At 43.2% G+C, this 14,960-nt stretch overlaps 1 protein-coding gene across 12 annotated transcripts in view; it reads right to left on the bottom strand.

Moving 5' to 3' along the window:
- The window catches only part of TSEN2 (tRNA splicing endonuclease subunit 2), a 69,808-nt gene that overhangs the window by 34,000 nt on the left and 20,848 nt on the right, over window positions 1-14,960 (bottom strand). For 10 of the 12 annotated variants that reach the window (XR_006816458.1, XR_006816457.1, XR_006816456.1 and 7 more), the window contains exons 1-4: window positions 14,608-14,697; window positions 8,891-9,092; window positions 7,502-7,583; window positions 1,743-1,779 (exon numbers count right to left, since the gene is read on the bottom strand). Coding sequence is in view for 4 of the 12 variants with exons in the window: in XM_045991018.1 (XP_045846974.1) it covers window positions 1,743-1,779; window positions 7,502-7,583; window positions 8,891-9,079 (308 nt within the window). In the remaining 8 variants the exon portion in view is untranslated. Of the gene's footprint in view, window positions 1-1,742; window positions 1,780-2,111; window positions 2,168-7,501; window positions 7,584-8,890; window positions 9,093-14,607; window positions 14,698-14,960 lie in introns of those variants that run through there. The other 2 variants (XM_045991020.1, XM_045991016.1) reach the window with 2 other exon arrangements.

Raw genomic sequence — 14,960 nt, 5'->3', positions numbered from 1 at the left:
ATTTAACAATTTAGATTTGACTACAATTATTATGGCCAAATAATTAATCAAGTGATGGGGGGGCATAATTTTCTGACAGAACTGTCAGATATGGTTAAGTCCTAACCCCTGGCACCTGTGAATGTGACCTTCTCTGGAAACATTGTCTTTGCAGATGTAACCAAGTTAAGATGAAGTCATACTGGCTGGTTTTCTTATGGGAAAGAAGAGGGAAATTTGGACAGAGACACGTAGACATACACGAGGGAGAGCTCCATGTGAGACTGGACGAAGAGCCTAGAGAGATGCATCAGTAAGTCAAGGAATGTCAAAGATTGCTGGCTACCACCAGAGGCTCACACCAGGCATGTAAGATGGGAGGATCCTTCCTTATAGCCTTCTGAAGGAACACAGCCCTGCTGATATGCTGATTTTAGACTTCTGGTCTCCAGAGGTATGTGACTAAATTTCTGTTCTTGTGAGCTATGGTAGCCCCAGGGAACTAATACAAGGATCAATAAAATGCTTGGAATGTTATTACTGCAGAGCTGACAAAGGGATAACTTCAGCCAGGTGACAATCTCCCCCACCCAGAACCTCACATACTCAAACTCACATACTCAAAACTTGATGCCATGTCATGCCCACTGCCAGCCCGATAAGGACGCAGTTCTGAGGGGCAGGCTTCTGCTCTGTTTCTGAGTCCTAGAGTTGACTGCAGCTTTCCTGCAGCTGCTCCTGGGATGGGGGCTCTGCCAGGTTCTCAGCAGGCCCCTCCCCCAGACTGGAATCCTACCCCCACACCCAGCCTGCAGATATAGCCAGAGCAGCCACTGAGATCTACCTGGGGTCGCTGCCCCTGGCCACTCCTCTGGCCATGGGGTTACCGAGCACATAACTGAATAGAAGCTGTCAGAGTCTGCCAGTATGTGCTAGAAGCAAAAAGAAAAACCACTGGGGCTTCAATATTTTTAGAAGGCTTACAGAAGAGACACAACTCGAGCTGCCTCTCAGGGACAATGAGGATTTAAATGCATGAACGTTTAGTCCACGATATCCCACCAAGGCACCACTCTGTGTTGGGGCTGCAGAGAGGAAGCAGGCCTGGTCCCTGCTCTCCAGGAATGGATAGTCTAAATCCAGGTGTACGATAGCTGGCACAGCGAGGGGCACCACGGCAGACCGTGTGGGAGCTGAAAAAACCACCCCCACCAAGGGAGGATGGTGGTGACAAGAAAACCTCCAAGAGAGTGACATGTAGGCTGGAACATGGAATGGGCAGCGACAACCAGGCAGCATGTGTGCTTGGGGGGGTCAGGAAGAGAAGTTCCGGGAAATGGGAGAGCACAAAGAAAAACCAGAGGAAGGAACTGTGATTGCATGAGTAGATGAGGAAGAGCCTCCATGGAAGCCTTTCTCTCACCCTGCAAGTGTAGAGTGAGGAAAGAGGATAGGGAGGAGGTCAGTTCTAGACCTAAGTGTAAGCATCTTAGCACTTAAAGACACACATAGTAGAGGACACTGGTTCATGTTTTGGAAGTGGCAAAGGATTTCGATTAGGATTATTTAAAAAAATTAACAGTGCATTTCAAAATGATTTGATCCACATTAAGTTCAGACATAATTTTCAAGGACACACCTACTACCAAACAAAACAAAACAAAACAAAACAAAAAACAAGGCGTGACCTACCACACTGGAAAGGTTATCTACAAACAGATCTGACTTAAGCCATAATTCTGGCCAAGGCCATCATGACTTACTTCTTTGACGTGATTATAGGCATGTCTGTCTTCATATCTGTAACAACAAAAAAGTTCTGTTCAGACAAATTTTCCTTAAGGTAAAAAACACATTGAAAATCCAGAAAAACAAAGAGAATTTAAAGAATCACAAAATCACACATTTAGAAGGTTAATCTTGCCCAACCAGCAACGGCGTGCTTTGCATGCCATCATTCCCTGAACCCACTGGAAGGCAATGCTGGCTGATCACAGTGCTCTCGCTGTGCCCAGATGTGACCCTGAAACCCTTCTCAACACTGCAGCGTGGCAGCAATGGCATGCAAGAGGAAACCCCTCTGCCACCTCTGAACTTTTGGATGAGAATATCGAGGCCCTGAAGTTACGTACTTCGCCATTTTCCCATGCTCCATAAGGCAGCTTCAGTCAAAGCGCCCCACATGTACCTACAAAAAGGGTTGATAAAGTGACTTTCATGGCAGTGTTGGTGCTGGGTGTGGACCTGGGAATTCTGGGTTCTAGCTCTGGGCATCTGGCTGGTTGAGCCTTTCCAACTTTGGTATTATTTACTGATCACCTGATGGTGTGGGTTTTAGTTCTCATCCTCCTCCACTCTGCCTTTGGGCAAATCGTTTCTCCTTACCCAAACTCAGCCTTCTGCCCAGGGCATTAAAGGCTTGGAAGAGATGATCATCAGCTTTAAAAACACTAGGAGTTCACACGCTCCTACCTCCTTAGGAATTTGTCAGTTTTCGCTGTGTCATGACCTCCCTCCTCTGGTAAATTTAATAGAAATGACAATTTAGCATGCATTACTGATAGTCATCCATGCGCCAAGCACTAGAGATATAGAAGTAAGAAAGTAAATCCTCTCTTCTTGAGATACAGCCCAGCTGGGGAGACAGACCAGAAATGACTGATTCTAACCCAAGCTGAAGAGTAAGAGGAGTATAAAGGGAGTAGCTCACTGTACCTGAAAGGCTTAGGAAAAAAACACCGAGGAGGAGGAGTGGCTGAGCTGGACTCTGAAGAGGGAATAAGGGTTCACCAGGCAGACCAGAGGGAAGGGGGCAGGGGAAGCCATGCAAAGGCTGAGAGTAAATGCATGGCAGGTCCATGGAATGGCAAATAGTGCTAACAGGGTGCAAGATGAGGCTGAAGCCAGAATTTGAAGACCCTCCTAAAATGGACACTTGAGATTTACTTCTTCAGGGCAGTCCACAAGCTTCATTTCTGATTCCTTGGCATAAATTCCTTTCCTTCAAATTTCTATTACTGTCTAAAATTCAGTTACTACACAGATCAGGAGAAGATTCTCAATTGTTAAGATCATCATACTATTTGAAAGCTTTCTAGGTTTCTGGTCAAATATTCGTAACTGCTGAAGCTTGATGGTGGGGGTCATTATGCTATTTTTTCCCCCTACTTTTTTCCCCTCTCTTTTTGAAAAAAATGAAAAAGTTTTCAGACATACAAAAGTAAGGAGGATAGTATGATAAATTCCCACGTTGCCATCCCTCAGCTTTAACAATTAACCCATGGCCAGTCTTGCTTCATTTGTTCTTCTGTTCATTCTCCTGTCTCCAGATTATTCTGAAAAAGATCTCTCACATCCTATCACAGCATCTCTAAGTAGCTCTTATGTATTTCTCTAAAGACTTAAAAAAAAATGGAAAAAAAAAAAAAAACCTTGTATAAAAAAATTGGGGGCGTTGGCTGGCTCAGTTGGTAGAGCATGTGACTCGAACTTGAGGCTGTGAGTTCAAGTCCCACATGAGCATAGAGCTTACTTAAAACAATTATAAAGATTGGAATAATAATTGCAATGCCATTATTACTTTTAAAAATTACTATTAATTCCTTAGCCTCATCCAAAATCTATGGACTGTCACAATTTTTGAAAATCAGACTCAAAATCCATATAAGGCCTATATGTTAAAACTGACTGATAAATCTGAAGTTGATTCTAATATATGTGACCCCACATGTTTTTCTTCCCTGTGATTCACTTACTGAAGCAACTGGGTCTTCTGTCCTGTACAGCTTCCTCCTGGTCTGGCCTCAGAGGACCACATCCCTATTGTGCTGTAAACGCGGTGGCTCATCAAAGGTCACAGGCCCAGTACTGTCCTTGAATTACTCACGGACAGTCCAAGAAGAGCCTGCACCAACCTTTAAGCAACTGCCTCACTCAACACATCACTTAGTTCAGCTCCCCTTGTTTTCACAGCGAGGAAAGCCATAGGTAAACAGCTAAATAGTAGGGGATCTATTTCCATTCTGGTGCAAAGGACTTGTCTTGTGACACTTCAGTACTTTGAGCAGCACTGGCTTCATTAACACATTCTTTGACCCTGTTTCCTGTAAATCGGTGCAACTAGAGGCTTGACCACATTCAGGCTCAGTATTTTGGGCAGCCTACTTCATGGGTGGTGCTGTGTGTTTCCCTCACAAGACAAAAAAACGTGTTGTCTCTTTGTACGTCATCAACACCACGGGTGATTAATGCTTTATTAGAGGATGCAAAATGGTGCTATTCTAATCCCATTATTTCTTGTTTATTAGCAGGAATCTTCTATAGAGAGAAATCCCTCACGACTTAGTGACCCCAAGAACCAGTCCATGTTTACCAATTTCCAAAACGGTGAATCCTCCACAAGTGAACCGTGAATTTCTCCTGGAATGTATCAGTACGTACTAGCAAAAATGAAAAGATTCAAGTGTTTTCTTGAGATATTATTACCAATGACTGGATTTTAAGACAAATTATAGTATTAATTCTTTTTGTTTGTTTTTAGCGAGAGAGAGAGAGAGAGAGAGAGAGAGAGAGAATCTGAAGCAGGCTCCACGCTCAGCGCATAGCCTGATGTGGGGCTCAATCTCACAACCCTGAGATCACAGCCTGAACTGCAATCAAGTGTAGGACACTAAACTGATTAAGCCACCCAGGTGCCCCTATAGTATTATTTTCATTGATGTTCAAATGTTTCCCTCTTTGGTCTGGGGAGCCTCCTTTGAAACAAGCCTAGCAGTTTTTGATAATCTTCTTTGCTTCCTGGTATAGATGTTTATTGTGAAAATCCTGGCTCTCAATCACACCAACATAATTAATCACGTGCCTTTCCACACGGTACACATACAACAGTCAGTTGTACGGTTGCTATCACCTATAAAATAATTGCTGAAAGTAATGTGAAGATTATTTTGCAACTCTTTCCTTCTTTAGAGTATGGGGCAGGTTGATTGCACTGATGGCCCCATCTTCAGGTCTTCCACCTGCCAAACACCTCGACTCTAGACAAGTTGGAGTAACAGCAAACATGCCGTGAGCAGAAGTCCAAAAAGCACTGGCATGCTGGGACTTGCCTGTGACCCTCCACCATGACCATGAGAACATGCCTGGGCTAACCTGCTAAAAGGATGATATATATGGCGTCCCCTGCCCCTCATCCCAGTTGAGACCATCCTAGACCAGCTGAGAGCCAACCAACAGACAACCAGACACTAGTAAGTCCAGCTCGATCCATTATTGGACTAAATCCATCAGCGCAGCCAGCTGATCTCTGTAACTAACCAGACGGACAAGTATATCCAGCTAAGATCAGCACACCTACCGAGCAAACCTGTAGACTTGTGAGCAATTTGGATGCTGGTGCAAGGCACTGGTTAAACAACACTGTGCCAAGAAGTACCTGACACAAAGTCTATCCTATAGGATTGAACCTCAAGTCACCCTGTTCTACAGTCACTCAAAATAGTTTTCCTCCATGACTACACCACCAACTTGATATACAGATTCCACTTTTTAAAAAAATTACTTTTTAAAAATTTAACTTTGTTTTGTAATCATGTAACACATTTACAAGGTTCCAAAGTCAAATCTATAAAGTCACACCTCTTTCTCCATCCTGTCCTGTCTCTCCACCATAGGAATTAAAAAGAATCTATGATTCATCCTTCCCTAAATTTCAAAAATATATTTATAACCCCCCACCTTCAGATAAACCATGGCACACCATGCAGACTCCCCCTTACTGTGCTTTCTTTGCTTAGGAACACATCCCAGTGAGCCCTCATTCTTAGCTCAGCTCCATGGCACTTCATTGTATGAATGCAGTACAGTGTAATCGACCAGTCCCCTCATATTGGACATTTGGGTCGTTTCCTGTCTTTAATATAAGAAACAGTTTGCAATGAATAGCCTCGTGCAATTTCTTTTCATATTTTTGCCAGTCTATCTTTCAGATAAATTCCTAGAAATGGAATTGCTGGGTTAAAAGTAAATGCTAAATATCCATGGGCAAAACACTTAAGCTGGACCCCTACTTTACATCACACACAAAAATTAACTCAAAGTGGATCAGAGACCTAAATTTAAGAGCTGAAAATATAAAACTCTTAGAAGAAAACACAGGGGAGAATCTGCATCAGCTTGGATTTGGCAATGGTTTCCTAAACCATAGGTAATGAAAGAAAAAAACAGATAAGCTGGACTTTATTCACATTAAAAAATTTTTATCACTTCACACTCACTAAGATGGTTATCACAAAAACAGACAAAAAAAATCAAAACCCAGAAGATAACAAGTGGAAGAATTAGAAACTTTGTGTACTGCTGGTGGGAATGTAACAGGGGGCAGATATTGTGGAAAACTGTTTGGCATTTGCTAAAAAATTAAAACAGAACTATCATAAGAGCCAGCAAGTTCACTCCTAGGTATATACCCAGGAGAAATGAAAATGTATGTTCACACACACAAACACACACACACACACACCCACACACCCCTGTATATGAACATTCACAGCAGCACTATTCGTAACAGACCCAACGTGGGAACACCCCAAAATGCCCATCTTTGGAGGAGTGGATAAACAAAACATGGGAATACCCATGGGATACTATTCAGGATAAGCTCTGATAATGCTACAACATGGCTTCACAATGTATGATTCCAGTTACAATGAAGTATCTAGGATGGGCAACCTCAGAGACACAGTGAACATATTAGAGTGGTCAGGGGTTAGGGGAAGAGAAAGATTGGGGGGAGGCATATGTATAAATAATTTTGCCAGCCATTGCTAAATTCCCCTCCGTGACAGTTGTACCACCTGCATTCCCACCAGCGATGCGTGAAGAGTGTTTCTCTGGGTCTCCCCAAGAAGAATATGGTCGAACTTTTGGATTTTTGCCAATCTGATTGCTAAAATGGTATCTTAGTGCAGGTTGAACTTGTATGTTTTCTTACAAAAAAATCCCAATTATGTTTTTATCTGCTGGCATTGGTTATGTAATCACCATGAGACTTCCTTGGACAAACACACTAAGGTAAAAGATTTTTAAGTTAAAAGAAGGCGAGTCAAGCAAGTAAGAACTACACATATTAGTTAATGTTTTAACAAATTCATTAATGTTATGGTTATTGTTTAAATTCTAATCCTAGAAATAAAAAATATGAAACTCATTTTGCATACAGGTGAAGAGGTACTTAAACTCCTAGTACCTTCCAAGTGCAGAGTACCCTGCTAGTCAATGTTTAACAACAGAAAAACCTGAATAACACTTTTGATAACTCCAGAAATTAGATAAAACTCATTTTCACCCATCATCAGAACCCTTTCACCTTGATCAGAATTATTATAGTTGCTAGTTTTAGCAGTAAAATTGCCACTGTGCATGTTATGTCTTCTCCAGAGAATCTTCCTATGTAATCTAAAGTGTAAGATCAAAGATGAAAAAAAATAATTTGCCAAACAAACTGAATGAGGTACACGTTTACCTTTCCACTGAGCAATGAGCTTAGGATCTGAAATTGTGAAGTTTGGACGGCTTCTAGACAGGATACCTTTTCCAAAATAACCCTTCCAGGAAAAGAGAAAACAAAGTTAGTTCATGTTTAGTTACCATTTTTATAGCAGATGGAAAATAACTATTTGAGTTAACAAGAGATGCATTCTATTTTTCTTAGCTTTACATTTTCCTTCTGATTACTTAATGATTACTAATGAAGATCTTAGCATTTATCTCTGATTGTTTGAAGAGTTCTAGTAAGTTTTCAGTACACCTTATGTGTCTTATACCTAATGATTTCAGTCTGGGTTTGGTAAGCTTAAGGCAATGGGACAGGCAGAGGCAGGGCCTTGGCCTAGAGCCCCATTTCACAAGGATCAATGCCACCTGCTGTATCCCACTTTGAGAAGGTGGCTACAACATACGTATCTTATAGAAAAATGTCTAGAAAAGCCATTTTAGAGAGGAAGTAGATCAGTGGGTGACATGGGCTGGAAGTGGGAGCAGGGGTTAAGTGCAATGGTACAAGGGAACTTTTTGTGGTGAAGGGAATGCTCCACAACTGGACCGTAATGGTGACTGCACAACTCTGTGAGTTTACTACACTCACTGAAGTACACATTTACAATGAGTGAATTTTTATGGCACTGAATTATAGCTCAATAAAGCTATTTAAAAATGCTCCCAAGTTGGGGCACCTGGCTGCCTCGGTACAGTATGTGACTCTTGAGCTCAGGGTTGTGCGTTCAAGCCCCCTGCTGTGGGTAGAGATTACTTTAAACAATAAATAAATAAATAAGCCTCCAGTATTGAACTGGCTATGGATGGGGGTGGGATGGGGAGGAAGCAGGCTACCAGTCTCAACCTGAACCTACCATGGGTAGAAAACACAAAAACTAGAACTTGTTCTCATCTAAGAAGAGGTCCCCAAAGAGACGAGATCACAAATAAGGAGCCAGAGTACATACTGGAGCCTCACCTGTCCGCGAGCCAGAACAACACGCCACTCTGTGTTTACCTCTGGAGATGGAGTGGGAGTGGGGAATTTTTACTTTTTACCCATTAGATTTCTGTAAATTGCTTGACATTTTTATGAACATGCATGGCTTTTATAACTGAAAGACAAGAAAGGCCTATGCACTACCTTACTATATTGTTGCAATGTGGGTTCAAGGGTTGGGGAGTAGTCTTCCTCATTAACATATGGCTTCAGGGCACCTGATTCAAATTGCACGGTTCTCGCCAACACTGGACTGAGTGGCAAGGAAAGAACATGGGTCAATTATGGTCTGCTTTTGGGAGTGAATGGCGGGGAAGCAAAAAGGATAGCTGGCTCAGGGCTGTCAAGAGCAGCCATGACAAAGCCTCTAGCACTTACTCTCCCATAGAGCTGCTCCATATCTTCTGCGTTCCTCACAATTACACTGTTGTTTATCAGCTCTGCCGCGAACACTTTGAAGTCTTGCTTAGGCCCACGGTCCTGACCAAAAGGGATGGGCAGTGGAGACTCGTAACTCTCATACACTCTTCTTTTCCGCTTTGGGGCACGGAAAACTGCTTCTGCCATTTCTCAAGGGTAGCTGTTTTTAAGAGTATAATAAGGAGAAAGAAACAGATAGCTAATCCATAACTATGCTGACCAAAAAATGGGGATGCATTTATCTCTAGGCTCAGAAAACTTTGCGGTCCACGTGAAAAATAAAATATTTAGAAGCAGTGTACTAAAAGAAGGGGTAATGAGAACATTTTGTACAAGCACTACAAATCCCAATCACCTAAAATATCTCAATTCCCAAAACTGTGCTCAAGAAGTCTGTAACGATATTTCTAATTATCATGGACAAGACTGAGGCCTAGTGGCATGTCCAAAGTCATAATGCCATGCAAAAGTCTACTGATAGCAAGCACAACAGGATTCCTGTTCTTTCGCTCAGACAACAGACATTTACTGAGTACCTACCAGGGCCTCATTATAATCAGAGGTGTTGGCGATATAAAGATAAAGCCAAAAAAGACACTGTCCTCAAAGAATTAAATCTAGTCAGTATTTTTATTTTCCAAAATAAAAGGACCTTAAAATATATTCTAAACATTAGGTCAATCATCTTCTAATTTATAAGGTAAATTAAGAAGTTATAACGACAATGACAGAAACAGTTATCATTTCAGGGTTTGTTATGTACCACCAAATGTGAGTGGCAAAGAGCATGAACTCTAAAGCTAGAATGCCAGGACTGAATTGGCTTTACTAGTCCTACCTGTGTAATTTGGGGCAAAAGATGCTTAATCTCCCTGTGCTTTGGTTTCCTCATTTGCAAAATAAGGATGAAAAACAGACTCTATCTTAGAGTTAAGACCCCATAAAGGGCCTAGAAGAGTACCTGGTACATAATGAGCTTCACGCACGTATTTGCTTTAGTTATCATTATGGGGTGAGCACTACCAACTCTGGTTTACAGATGAAGAAAACAGGTTCAGGTCAGAGAGATTTTGTAAAAGGTCCGTTCAGATGTTCCCAGGTCTGTTGAATTTCAAAGCCTACACTCTCCTCACGGGGCTCTGCTGTGAGCACAGGCAGCATCTCCCACCCACCCTCCTTGTCTGAAGGACCACTATTTCTCAAGGTTAGGAGCCAAAGGGTTCCAGAGAATTATGGAATTACTTAGACAAGACTGTCCTTGTCTGTCCTTGTCTCAGTCCTGAGCCAGTGTGCACTCAGCACTCTGAGGAAGTAAAGGAAGCCAAAGTCAGTACCTCTCCCTTCCAGGCCTTATACTCAATCTGAAGAGACAAAACAAGCACATAACATACACGAAAGCAAATTGAAGGTAACACAACAGGCTACAATTTCATAATGGCTAAAGGAAGGAAATGAAGTTGAGTGCACCGTGTGATAAAGAAAAAGAGCCACAGCAGATATATCTAACTTAGGAAAATGCAACCACATGCAAGGCGGCGGGGGGGGGGGGGGGGGGGGGGGGTTGTAAACAGTGCAAGCATCTGGGCCAGGCACTCCACTCTCCCAACAGATGCCCTGCAATGAGAGGGGAGACTCGAATCTGCTGCTCCCTTCGTCCCGGCCCAGTTTGATTTAATGGAGAGAAGATCCAGTGCTTGAAAATATAGTGGAGCTCTATCACATGTTTCATCTCCATGGATCCAAGAGAAAAAAGTAAGACTGCTTATTAAAATGCCTCCTGCACTTAATACCAGGATCCATTGGGCAACGGATGCAACCAAGCCTGAAGCAGCCAGTGATGGTGGCCAAATCTGTGGAAGGTAAGTGGTTTTATGGGTTGTGACCATTAAAAAGAAACTGAATGCCTTGTCCAGTATGTGATGATACCTTTATCTGCCCTCTAAAAGAAACTGAGGAATTAGATGGGGACAAAGGAAAATACAGAACAAGCAAGAGTTACAGAAATTGAAAAACCAATTACAAAGATAACTGTGAAAAATAAGAATCACCAAGTTGGAACCTTCATCGAAATAACCAAGTATGCTAAGCAGCAAAACACTGGAGTAATTTTTTAAATAAGATCCCTCAATGGAATTACATACTGAGCATGACTCATATATACATTATACACATGCTATAAACCCTTTATAACAAACCATGTATGCTGGATGTTAATGGGCAATTAAGAGATTTTCTTCCAAGAGCATTTTAACTAAATTTTCACTTGCTGACTTATCCCTCAATCCAAGCTGATGCTCACATTTCGTATTCAGAAGAAACAGAAAAAAAAAAAAAAAGAAGAAGAAGAAACAGCAATTTATCCTAAAACTTAAACAATGCTATGTCAGCTTTTTTGAGGCAGGATGTTTGAATCTAGTGAGAAACTTTCTAGGCATTTCCAGGAACAAGTTGGACTTTTATGAGATTTTTCACTTTTGAAACTTAACTTCTGGTTAGTATTTAACTTGTATATGCTACATTTGGAATTTTTTGAAAAAAAAAAGAGGAAATGTTAAATGGCTAACTTCAAGAACTTCCAATTAAATTCTCTCGAACAAGTGACAATGAAGTTATAATTTACCTAGTTTGGAACTTTCCCTCAGATTGCTGCTATATTCTCCTTTTTTTCCCCCCAAGTATTTTCGACAGAGATCACAGGTAGGCAGAGAGGCAGAAAGAAAGAGGCTGAGCAGAGAGCCTGATGCGGGGCTTGATCCCAGGACCCTGAGATCATGACCTGAGCCTAAGGCAGAGGCCCAACCCACTGAGCCACCCAGGCACCCCAATATATACTCTTTAAGAAAAAAGCAAGATTGATGGCAAGAACTCTGTATTCCAACCCAAGTGTGTGTGACAGAAAGGTTCCTGCCACAAAATGTTCCCTGTTTTCCACAAAACCTCAAAGTCTGGTGGTGTTACCTCTGCCCATGTGGCAGGAAAGGCTTCAAGAATCTGGCTCATCTGCCTTTGGCTCAGGTCGTGATCCCAGGGTCCTGGGATCGGGCCCCACGTCGGGTTGTCTGCTCGGTGGGGAGTCTGCTTCCCCCTCTCTCTCTGCCTGCCTCTCTGCCTACTTGTGATCTCTGTCTGTCAAGTAAATGGATAAAATCTTAAAAAAAAAAAAGAATCTGGCTCATAGGATTCCTAGATATGCAAACCTGCCATTATTATCATGTGACCTTGCACAACCACTTAAGCTCTCTGAGCCCTGTTTCTTCATCTTCAACTTGAATAGGACTGGAAAACAGTTTAGAAGTCACTCAAAGGTTAAACACAGAATAACCATATGATCCAGCAGTTCCACTCCTTGGTACAGATATAAGAAAACTAAAAACATGTTCATGCAAAAATCCATACCGGAATGTTTAGTGATTCATAATAGCCAAAAAAACCCAACAACAAAAAAAGTGGTAACAACCCAAATGTCCCTCAACAGATGAATAGATCAATGAAATGTGGTGTATCCATATATAATGGATTACCAGCAATGAAGGAACAAAGTGCTGATACATGCTACAGTGTTTATGAAGCTTGAAAGCATTATTGTAAGTGAAAGTAGTCACAAAAGACCACATATAAGACCATTAATATGAAATGTCCGCAATAGCAAATCCACAGAAACACAAGTGGATTAGGGATCACCAGGAGCTGAGGGAAGGGAGAAATGAAGAGCAATTGCTAACAGGTACGGATTTATTTTTGAGGGTGATGAAAATGTTTTAAAACTGGATTGCGGTGGTGGTGATGGCTGCCCAACTGTGAATATACTAAAACCACCAAACTGTACATTTTACAAGGGTGAGTTTTATGGTATGTGAATGGTCTCTCAGTAGAACTGCTACTTAAAAAATTCAATAGGACAAACCAAACGATCTCTAGTTTCCTGGCTTTGTGAAGGAATTGTCTTGTGTTGAATCTGAAAGGCAAAACGGGGGAGAAAGGACTGAATTCACTGTTTTCCATTATCTGCATTGGGCATTTAAGATATGTTTCTTTAGTGCTATGGGAGGAGAACAGCATAATGTAAGATGTGCACGTGAATAAAATTAGAAGAGGTAATTATCAATAGGTACGACACACCAGACATGGACTGTGCCACATGCTACACACATGGGTACTACTATCCTCTTCCAGACAAGGAAACTGAGGCTTAGAGAGGGCCAATCCTTTGCCCAAAGCCCCAGTGCACAGAGACAGAGCATTGTAAGAAGACTGGCCTTAAAGAGACCCATGTCTGAACCACAAACATATGTATAGGAATGACTGGGCCAGTTGTCAAGGGATTTGAAGGTGAAGGCTGGTTTAGACTTAAGAGTGAGCGCAGAGGCTTAAGCAGGGAATGAGAACTGAAAAGAGATTAACTCTGGGTGGTATACAATAGTGGCTCTCAAGCTTGGGTGCCCGTAGAATCACCTGGAGAAATCTTAAAACTCCTAATGCTCAGAGCTTAACTGCAATTACATCAGAAATTTGGGGGTGGGACCCAGATGATTTCAGCAGTAGCCAAAGTTGCCAGCTACTGGTGACAGGATAGCCTATTCAAACGCACTTAATCCCAACAGCTCCCTAAGTAAGTACTGTTACTACTCCCATTGTTCAGAGAAGGAAAGGGACTCAGAGGGGCTGAGCGCTATGCACCTGTAAAGGATTGTTGTTTCTCCTTTCCCAAACCAGGACATACTTGACTCCAGACAGAAGAAGCGTTAAGTGCATTTACTTTACTATCAAAAGCAGGGCTTGCTCCTTATTCTTCCCTTGGGCAGACAAGCTAACACTGTTTAGGTATTCAGTAAATGTTTATTCCACACAAAACAAGCAAAACAAAAACGGGGGAGGTAGCTCCATTTAATTTTCCAATCCCCTGGAAACACCCTGCCAAATAAACCTGGTTAAAAAACCTCCCACCCAGTAAAGCTCACCTTCTCCCAATTAAAAAATGTTTGAAGCTCCAACGGTGTACCTCCTGGGCTAAGGGAGGCAAGGATGAAAGGGACAAGGCAAACAACCCAGGCCCTGGGGAGCTTTCAAGTCAGAACCTGAGACTAAGCCACATAAACAAACGATAACCCTTTGAAGGTTGTTGCGAGGATTAAGTGGGTTAACTGTGTGAAGGTGAAGGAGCCTCGTACTGGGCCTGTCATGTGCAAGATGCTAGCCAGACGGGGGCTGCAACTGCAATAAGTGCCTGCACACAAGCCAGAAGGTATTAAGGGCCCACGAAATTCATAACTCCCTGTCTCACTTCATCCCTCTGCGGATTTCCTTGAGCGCCCCCCAACAACCGCACTAGCGGCTGAGGATCCCCTCGGGCAGAGACGGGTGTCCAATACACCTGTACGTCCCCAGCCCCCAGCACTGAACGTGGCATCCTGTTCTTGGGAAAGATGGAAGAGAAGTGCAAAGGGCTACGGGTGCTGGAAGAACCGGAGAGGGGCTAATTCCGGTGGAACCAGGAAGCCTGGCTCCCCTGCCCGGCCTACTCCGCGGAGGCTGTGCAACCCCGGGAGTCTCTACGCCCTTTGCGCTCCCGCTCCTGAGAGCTTTCAGAGAAGGCGCCGTCGCCTCTCACACCGCGAGACGTGGCCACCGCGCTCAGCGCCACCTGACGCCGCCAGCGGCTCGCCCCAGCGCCTTACCTTCCTTAGCCCCACGCGCTCGTCGTTACCGCGGTAACGCCGGCGGGAGGGCGGTCACCGCCGCCGTCAAGCAGTGCGGCCGCAAAGCGGGGCGAATGCGCAGCCGCAGAGTCCTCGGGCATGCCTGCCGGGTCTTTGCGGAGAGCGCGTGCGCAGAAGCCGCGCCTACGCCCGACCCTTGGCCGGGTGTAAGCGAGTTGTCCTACCTGCCCTTCCTGGGGTTGTACGGACAGCCTCACGGCATGGATGCCACTTTTGCTTAGTCCTCACAGCAGTCTCGCAAGATTCGTTTTACATATGAGATCCCAAGTTACTTGTCCTATTTCACATAGCTAGGAGGTAGTGGAAAAGAG

Source organism: Meles meles, chromosome 20 (assembly GCF_922984935.1).
Source record: "Meles meles chromosome 20, mMelMel3.1 paternal haplotype, whole genome shotgun sequence".
Classification (NCBI taxonomy): Eukaryota; Metazoa; Chordata; class Mammalia; order Carnivora; family Mustelidae; genus Meles; species Meles meles.
This window is presented reverse-complemented; position numbering and strand designations above follow the sequence as displayed.